Source organism: Xyrauchen texanus, chromosome 41 (genome assembly GCF_025860055.1).
Source record: "Xyrauchen texanus isolate HMW12.3.18 chromosome 41, RBS_HiC_50CHRs, whole genome shotgun sequence".
NCBI lineage: Eukaryota > Metazoa > Chordata > Actinopteri > Cypriniformes > Catostomidae > Xyrauchen > Xyrauchen texanus.
The window spans coordinates 14,599,548-14,608,623 of NC_068316.1; the positions used below are offsets into that span (position 1 = coordinate 14,599,548).

The window sequence follows — 9,076 nt, forward strand, 5'->3', positions numbered from 1 at the left end:
AACAGAGCTGGTTGCAATTTTGTTGGCCCTGGAATGGGTAGAGGGAAATGATTTAAATAACTCCGTGATTATATCTGATAGTTATTCAGCTTTAGAAAGCATGAAATCTGGGAAATCTATAAGAAATGATATAATTCATAAAATATGTATGGTTTTACATAAGTTAAATGTAAAGGATTTAAAAATTAGGTTTCTTTGGGTACCTGCACATGTTGGAGTGAAAGGGAATGAGGAGGTTGATAAACTTGCAAAACAAACACTAAAACATAATAGAATATTACAAGTTCCATATAGCAAAACTGAAGCTAAAATATTAATTAAAGCATATGCAAGATCAAAATGGCAGGAGTATTGGGTGGATCAGGATAAAGGGAGACATTTATATAATATACAACCAGAAGTGGGTATAGGAAGGATAGAGTGTAGAAGTAGAAGAGAGGAAAGTATAATTACACGGTTAAGAATAGGACACAAAGGGCTCAATTCTTCATTGAAATTAATAGGGAAACATCCAACAGGGAAATGCCAACATTGTACTCATTCAGAAACTGTGGAGCATATTTTATTTCAGTGCACAAAATACAGTCAAGAAAGAAACCAGCTTTTTCAGTCTCTCAGAATGATCAATCAGAATAATTTCACAATGCAAGGTTTATTAGGGAAAACATCTAGTAACATTTATCACTTTGTTATTAAGTATCTGAGAGACATAGACTTAGACAAAAGGATTTAATTTTTTTTTTTTTTTTTTTTTAGCTAAGTTCCAATATCTCTTGATTCACACTCCAGCCCAGTCGGTGGCGGTAATACACCGTTAAGTTGGTTTGCCAACCGCCATAAAAAAACAAAAGAAGAAGAAGAAGAAGAAGAAGTTAACGTCCCAGCCAGGAAGTGACAAATAACCACTATCAAGAGAGAACGCTGTCATCTCTGCCAGGATTGAATTGTTATTCTATATCAGAAGATATTCCAGGCTGTTATATAATAAATTAGTGAGTGAAAAACAAGAAAGATGTTCTCTCCGCGGTAAGTGTTAGTTTTATGTCGTTCGTCTTGTGTTTACTCTGTAAACCACATGGGAGGGATTCCAACCAACCCTGCCTATATTTTGTTTATACGTGACTTTACACTTTGTAGATTTTGTGAGTTCTAACTTTACTTTGAATGCATTCTAATTGTTGCCTTTTATGTTAGCTTACGCTTACTCTTTTTTTTTTTTTCTTCTTCTTTTTTTTTTATAAAGGATCCTTAAGTCTGCCGGATCTTTAGTGTGCAGAAGATTTTCCAAGGGTCAAATGTCCAGACAAGGAAATTCTCCTGATATGGCTGAAGGTAATTGTAATAGGTTTGAGTGTGTTCAATAAATAAACATTAAACCCAGTCAAATTTTGTCAATAAACCACAGCCAGTTTTCTGATAATGGTTGCATGGTAATACAAATTTGTAGGTGTATCAGTGCATGTACGTTTCAGTGTGTGATTTTTAGTGGGTTTGATTTGAAGACCTGAATATGATCAGTCACAAGAGTAATTTGTGATGTCTGGCTACAACATGATATAAAATAAATGATTTTAACCATTTAAGTAATAACAATGTTTGATTGTATTGGGAAGTCCACCTTAATCATTTTAATTTGAAACAAATGTCTTAATTATGCATAATGTAATCAGTGTGCCAAGTCCTGACACAATTTTATATCCCCACAGGAAACTCATATTTCCTTGTAAGCAATGGTAAAATGCAAGAAAATTCAATTTCCCTCTCTATTTTTCCTTTTAATTCAGCCTGGATGCTGCTCATATTAGCTTTTGAGGGTTTTGCTTTGACTGTCTTTCTGCATGTGGCTTAATAAGCACTGACCTGCTGTTACTTTATCTCATGGAACATGTGCAATGACATAACTTGTTTGTTTCCTTTTTCAAATGCCTTTACTCTTTAAACACCCTATTCATGCAGTCTAGTCTTGTCTCAATTGAGCCCTTCCTGCTGACTAGTGTTTTCCGTCTTCATATTTTATATCTGGGTCAATGCATTTCAGGCCATGCTAATCCTCTCTTTGCAAATTAGCACTGATGCTGTAGATGTGGCAGGCTTTTCAAGCTTGATTTTGTTCCTCGTTATATTTTACAGTCCGCAACAGGCTGAGGGAGATAGTTGGAGCATCCACTAATTGGAAGTATGTTACTGTAATAACAACAGATTGTGTTTGCATTTTTTTGCAAAATGTCTGTTATTTGTGACCTCTTTGCACAGCACACACATGCACAGTTGTTCTACAACACACAAAATGACGTGTTGTCTCAATTTCACTGTACAGAGACCATCAGCAAGCTTTGGCTGAGCGTGCATCACTAAGGCAATATCTTGCTCAAAGTCAAGATGAACTGCCTACAAGAAGAATGAAGGACAGTGCAATTGAGGTTCACCTCCCTCTGGGTACCCAGCCTGCTCTGAGAGAGAAATATCTCAACTATCATAATAGTGTCAGGTACCAAAATATTTCTACAACTCCTCACCTGAAGTATGATAGTTAATCTCTAGTATGTTACTGAATTAGCAGAATTCCAGTACCTTAAAACACATTAACAAATGTATTTTCTTGTCTTTTAATTTGTATTCTGATCTTTTATAACATTTATTCTTTTGCATAAATGCTTTTTTTCTTCTCTTTCTCTCTCTCTCTCCACAGGTTTGGCCGGATTTTGGAGGACTTGGACAGTTTAGCAGGTACTGGTACAGATGCACCATATTAACAGATGATATCTGCAATAACCGCTTAATAAGCGCAGCAATATAAGCAGGTCATAACCCACTAAAGCAGCATGTAATTTCCTCTGTCTCATCTCATTCTTGTCCCCTTAGTGCTCATCTGCTACTCTCACACATGGAATAAGGAGCTAAAAAGATCGCCACTGTCTATCGTCACTGCCTTAGTGGACAAGATTGGTATTCCTCATACTTAATTCCTAAATACATAGAGAGAGTGAGACTTTATCACCAATCAAACCTCCAGCTAAATTAAATTAAATTGATTTTGAAATATAATAGATTAAAAAGAATGCTTTATAGTTTTATTAATTATTTAAATTCTACTTCTATTGTTTCATAGACATGAGAAAAAACATCATCTACCCAGACTGTGATATCAAGTTCACAGGTCATGTCACATGGGTTGGCAAAACCTCAATAGAAGCTAAAATGCACATGTCTCAGGTATTCTTTCTTTAAGTCTTTTAAAGGAATAGATCACCTAAAAATACAAATTCTCTGATCATTTACTCGCCCTCATGCCATCCCAGATGTGTATGACTTTCTTTCTTCTGCTGAACACAAACAAAGATTTTTAGAAGAATGTTTCGGCTCTGTTTGTCCTTTCAATGCAAGAGAATGGTGGCCAGAAATATGTAAGTCCAAAAAGCAGATAAAAGCAGCATTAAAGTAATCCATATGGATTACTCCAACTCCAGTGGTTTAATCCATATCTTCAGAAGTGTTATCATATGTGTGGGTGAGAAACATAAATATATATATATATATATATTTATGTCCTTTTTTACTATAAATCTCCACTTTCAACTTTACATCTGAAATTCACATGTGGTGCCTGTTTAGGTTCACTTTCACATCCAAAAGTGGAGATTTATAATAAAAAACAACTTGTATATTGATTTGTTTCTCACCCACATCTATCACATACATTTTGAATACATGGATTGAACCACTGGATTTTTATGGATTAATATTATGCTGCTTTTGTTTGCCTCTTGGATCTTCAGATTTCTGACCACCATTCACTTGCATTGTAAGGACCAACAGAGCTGAGATATTCTTCTAAAAATCTTCATTTGTGTTAGAAGAAGAAAGTAAGTCATTCACATCTGGGATGGCATGAGGGTGAGTAAAATAATGGCTAAACTAAATTTTGGGTAACCTAAACCTATAATGAAGCATGTATGTTATATGTTGCACATCAAAATGTTATGAAGCTAAAAATTACCTGCTTTCTCAGTATCATGATGGGACGTACACTGATGTATTAGATGCCACATTTGTAATGGTGGCTCGAGATGCTGAAAACAAAAGGTAAGCATTGATATGACAGATATGTCCATGAATGATGTGCTATTTCTGTTGATTATGATGCATTTGGTTTTTGATTTGGGTTTCACCAGGGCAGCTTATATAAACCCACTGAAACCAGAGGGGCCAGAGGAGCAAGCTATCTTTCAACAAGGGGAGAGTAAGCAGCACTTTTTTTGTTTGTAATTAGAATTGCCACTTTAATTTAGAAAATGTGAAACATTTAGAGTAAGACTGTTTGATAGGTCTGAATATACATATTTCAGAAAAGAAAAAAAAAATTCCCTTTGTTATGAATAAATGTCAGCTTGCACCAATAACAGAAATGTACTCTTCAGTTGTTTTGCTTTGTGATGGATCAAAATAATAATTTGATATAATGCTTTAAAGCTACTTAATGCTTTTCCAAACTTACATTGTTCAGTTAATAAGAAGAGGCGAGTTGAGCTGAGCACAGCTTCCCTTTTTAAAGTGGCCCCAACAGCTGAAGAGAGAACTCTGATTCACAACTTGTTCCTCCACACTCTCGACCCAAGGTAAGATTTATTCAGCGCCATACAGAAACATTTCAATGCATGGGAATTTCTTAAGAATATTTATACCCTCCCTATAGAACTGTGAGTTTTCGAAGTCGGATTCTACCACCTAACTCAGTGTGGATGGAAGATGCCAAAATGAAAGGGCTTGAGATTTGTCACCCACAGGTAAGTAAAGGTTATAGCAAAGCTCAAATTTAAAACATGGGCAGAAGTAAAATTTGCAAGCAGGTGTACTGTGTTGATAAAAAATGATGCCGCTCTGAAGTACTGCATATTGCAATCTATTGTTTTAAATATGATTTTCATGTGAGTACAGATAGAAATCAATGAGGAATCTGCCTTAAAGAGAGTTCACCCAAAAATGAAAATTCTCTTAATTTACTCACCCTCAAGCCATCCCAGATGTGTATGACTTTCTTTCTTCTGCAGAACAAAAATGAGATTTTTAGAAGAATATCTCACCTTTGTAGGTCCATACAATGCAAGTGAATGTTGACCAAAACTTTGAAGCTCCAAAAAGCACAAAGGCAGCATAAAAGTAATCCACATGACAAGTTGTTTAATTAGTGTCTTTTAAAGCGATCTAATCGATTTTGGGTGAGAACAGACCAAAATGTATCTCCTTTTTCACAATAAAGCTTGACATCAAATGTCTACTTGTCAATCATGATCGCAAGCTTGATGACACTTTCTAGCACTATCTAGCTTTTTGCGTATGTGTCAAGCACTAGGATGTGTAATCAAGCTTGAAATCCTGATACTGCCTAGAGACTGCAATTGCAAGATGTACAGATAAAAAGGAGGTCTTCTTCCATAATCTTTGTGTTCTGCAGAAGAAAGTAAGTCATACACATCTGGGATGTCATGAGGTTGAGTAATTGATGAGAGAATGTTCATTTTTGGGTGACTATTACTTAAATAAATATATTGCAGTAATCTGGAACACTTCAATATATCTGCTTTTACAAACTTACAATATTTAATGTCACACACAGTTATTGCATTGTGGAATGTGATTATGTGTATGTATTTGATTTGGACTGTGCATCACACAGGAAAGAAACATCTTCAACAGAATATTTGGTGGTTTTCTAATGAGAAAGGCCTATGAGCTTGGTTGGGCCAATGCCTGTGCATTTGGGTAAGAGAATAATATTTTTTTCTTCTATTGAATATTTCCTGTGAACAAGTCAATCATTTCAAATCAAATGTATTTCTACTTTTCAGTGGCTACAGACCAACCCTGGTGGCTGTAGATGACATTTTATTTCGGAAACCAGTTGAAATTGGTTCCTTGCTATTGCTATCCTCACAGGTTACTCTCTTTAAATGTATTTAAATATAATATTACTCATTTGTGAGCAAGCTTTTGCTCTTCAGACTGAGATGTTTGACAATTTTGTGTTGTCAGGTTTGTTACACAGAAGGAATGCACATCCAGGTCAGAGTTCACACAGAGGTGCTCGACCCTTTATCCCGACAGCACAGCACCACCAATGTGTTTCACTTCACCTTCCGTGTAGAAAAGGATGTCCCGGCTGTTGTGCCACAGAGTTATGGAGGTCAGATATTTTACAACTGTTGTTGTATTTGGTTCTTTCTAAATGTTATTGTTTGGATCTCTATTATTATTGACACGTGAAATCAGGATTCTTAATCTTACATAATTTGGTCATTTATAGAGTCTATGCTTTACCTGGATGGAAAGAGGCACTTTGATGAGGCCATAAGGAGCCAGTGTTGAGGATTCTGGGATGTGTTGATAGGATGATGAGATTCCTGCCAAAGCAACATCCAGCACTGCAGTTACACAAGTGTGGTTTCTGTTTCTTTTATTTTTACGATAAACTGTATTATCTACAGCCATATGTGTTTGACCTAGTTAATAGTCTTTTAATTTTTTAATTTTTTATGTCAAGTTTACAGCAGGAGAGGCACCTGTGGAGAAAAGTGTGTGTGTGTGTGTGTGTGTGTGCGTGCGTGCGCGTGCTTCATTAAGAGCAACAATAGACCATTGTTTGCTTGCCCGATTTATTCAATGCAAAAAAATCTTTATTGTTTATCCTTTTGATATTTCATTCAAAATATTCACAAAAATATATCCTCTAATGGATACCAAACAATTGCAAACACAAATTTGATTAAAAAACTAATATTTATGTCAAATATATGTGTGGCACAATTATCAGCACCCCTAGAAATTCTTATGAGTAAAATATATCTAAAGTATATTCCCATTCATATTTTACATTGTTTAGTACACTTGGGTGACTAGGAACATGAAATTGTTCAGCCATGACTTCCTGTTTCTGAGGGGTATATATGAAGTAACACACAAGCCAAATTCCCTTAGTCATCAATCACTATGGTTAAGACCAAAGAATGAAGTTATGGTGTGCGGCAAAAGGTTGTTGAGCTTCACAAAATGGAAAATGGCTTTAAGAAAATAGCTAAAGCAGTGAAAATACCCACTTCCATCATCAGGGGAATAATAAGAATTTCCAATCAACTGGAGATGTTACGAATCGACCTGGTAGAGGATGCGTGTCTATATTGTCTCCAAGCCCAGTTAGGAGGATGGTTTGAGTGGCCAAAAATTCTCCAAGGATCACAGCTGGAGAATTGCAAAAATCTGTTGGGTCTTGGGGTCAGAAAGACTCCGAGCTGTCATCTTGGCAAAGGGAGGTTGCACAAAGTATTAAATAAAAGGGTGCCAATAATTGTGCCAAACATGTATTTGGCAAAGATATTTGTTTTTTGATAAAACTTGTGTTTGCAATTGTTTGCTAACCGTTAGAGAATATATTATAAAGACATTTTTCACAGCCGCCTTTGCTCATATTTACCAAGGGTGCCAATATTTTTGGCCACCAGCATGTGTGTGTGTGTATATATATATGTATGTGTATATATATATATAGTGCCTCCTTGTAAAAGGAGACATACACATTCTGAACTTTTTGTACACCATACACTTTGCTCTGAAAGGTTTCCTGAAACCTGAGATCACGGAATGAGGTTTTTACTTTGGTTGAATTTCAAACATACTCCACCAACTACTAACATACTTGTCCTAAAGATGGAGTTAAATTAAATCACTTTATTCTGCACGATTCAGAATTCTGACAAATTGTCTTGTAGGGAAACATTTTTATTAACTACATTTCAGGTCAGCCAAATATAGGTTTTCCCATTGTCAGTTTCTGCATCATTGTTATTATGCAAATAGAAAGATTGTAGAATGGTCCTAAAATGAACTCTCTATGCAGTTAATGTTAAACTTGAATATGGAAGGAAGTCCCGGGTGAATAACATGATCCATTTTATTTTTACTGGCCATAAACTGACAAATGAATGCATGTCTTTTAAATATGTTTTTGTGTAACAATATATTTATCAGCATATTTGGGCCTTTGTATGAGTAGCTGTTCAATTCTTGGTCATTCCTTACAGACAGATGTATGAACACATAAAATAAATTATCTGCATCTCAGTTGGCAGACATGTTTCACTTGCCTTATTTGTAATGTTCATCTCAGAAATGTATTCTCTTTTGAAAGACTGTTTAAAAGAATTTCAAACAGAGTGGCCTTTGGTGAAATCTCATATTTTGGTCTGACTGAAATCTCTGTGACAATGGTTTGGTCCCCTAGTTATGGTACTGCTGTATTTCATTGTTAGCCTACATTAACTGCCACCAAATAACAGCTGGAATTCATGACAGATTATGTTGTATTTGGTTATTCTGGGATAAAAATAATAAAAGTAAATGTTGATTTTTTTTTTCCACTGGAATTCATACCATAGATAAGTAAAAGTCCCAGCTTATAATCTAGAGTATATATATTATTTTATAGGAGCTTTATTTAAATGTTTATTTTAAGTGTCTGCAGCGCTTTTATCATATTGACCACTTTGAAAACCTCCAAACAACAGATCGTAATTACGTGACACCTATTTTTAGAACATATTGTAACACTCTATATTATCTTTTATATTTTTTGTAAAATTTCAGTCCCTGTTATTTAAGACCATCGCTGAAATAAGCAAACTTTAAACACACAGCTACACAAAAATCGGAACATTAACATTGCATGATGTATTTTCTCCATTTAACCCTCCTATTATTTTTGGGTCACTTTTGACCGGGAGAGGTAGATAATGCATTTTTAAATACCACTCACTGTGCAATTTGGTGGAGGATCAGTGATGATCTGGGGGTGCTTCAGCAAGGATGGAATCAGGCAGATTCGTCTTTGTGAAGGAAGCATTAATCAAGCCAAGTTCAAGGTTATCCTAGAAGAAAACTTGCTTCCTTCTGCTCTGACAAAGTTCCCCAACACTGAGGATTGTTTTTTCCAGCAGGACAGTGCTCCATGCCACACAGCCAGGTCAATCAAGGTGTGGATGGAGGACTATGGGATCCTGTCATGGCCAGCCCAATCTCCAGAGCTGAA

General features: G+C 35.6%; 1 protein-coding gene across 4 annotated transcripts; it reads left to right on the forward strand.

Annotated features, from left to right (window-relative positions):
- The first annotated feature begins 867 nt into the window (after window positions 1-867).
- LOC127634284 (acyl-coenzyme A thioesterase 9, mitochondrial-like) lies at window positions 868-8,157 on the forward strand. 4 transcript variants are annotated; one of them, XM_052113769.1, is made up of 16 exons: window positions 868-1,026; window positions 1,244-1,332; window positions 1,707-1,733; window positions 2,131-2,176; window positions 2,318-2,488; window positions 2,690-2,727; window positions 2,863-2,946; window positions 3,110-3,213; window positions 4,010-4,083; window positions 4,173-4,240; window positions 4,505-4,616; window positions 4,694-4,784; window positions 5,675-5,760; window positions 5,847-5,934; window positions 6,031-6,181; window positions 6,302-8,157. In XM_052113769.1, the coding sequence occupies exons 1-16, from the start codon at window positions 1,013-1,015 to the stop codon at window positions 6,361-6,363; spliced, it is 1,305 nt and encodes a 434-aa protein (XP_051969729.1). In that variant the 5' UTR covers window positions 868-1,012; the 3' UTR covers window positions 6,364-8,157. The 4 variants fall into 4 exon arrangements, with proteins under 4 accessions (XP_051969729.1, XP_051969730.1, XP_051969731.1 ...); XM_052113770.1 differs by lacking the exon at window positions 1,707-1,733; XM_052113772.1 differs by lacking the exons at window positions 868-1,026; window positions 2,131-2,176 and having other exon boundaries at window positions 1,316-1,332; window positions 6,302-8,156.
- The last annotated feature ends 919 nt before the right edge of the window (window positions 8,158-9,076 follow it).

What these genes read in the sequence shown, in the direction of transcription:
- LOC127634284 (XM_052113769.1), top strand. An exon ending in TGCCTTAGTGGACAAGATTG is followed by an intron (nt 2,947 to 3,109) that starts GTATTCCTCATA and finishes ATTGTTTCATAG; the next exon opens with ACATGAGAAAAAACATCATC. An exon ending in CGAGATGCTGAAAACAAAAG is followed by an intron (nt 4,084 to 4,172) that starts GTAAGCATTGAT and finishes GGGTTTCACCAG; the next exon opens with GGCAGCTTATATAAACCCAC.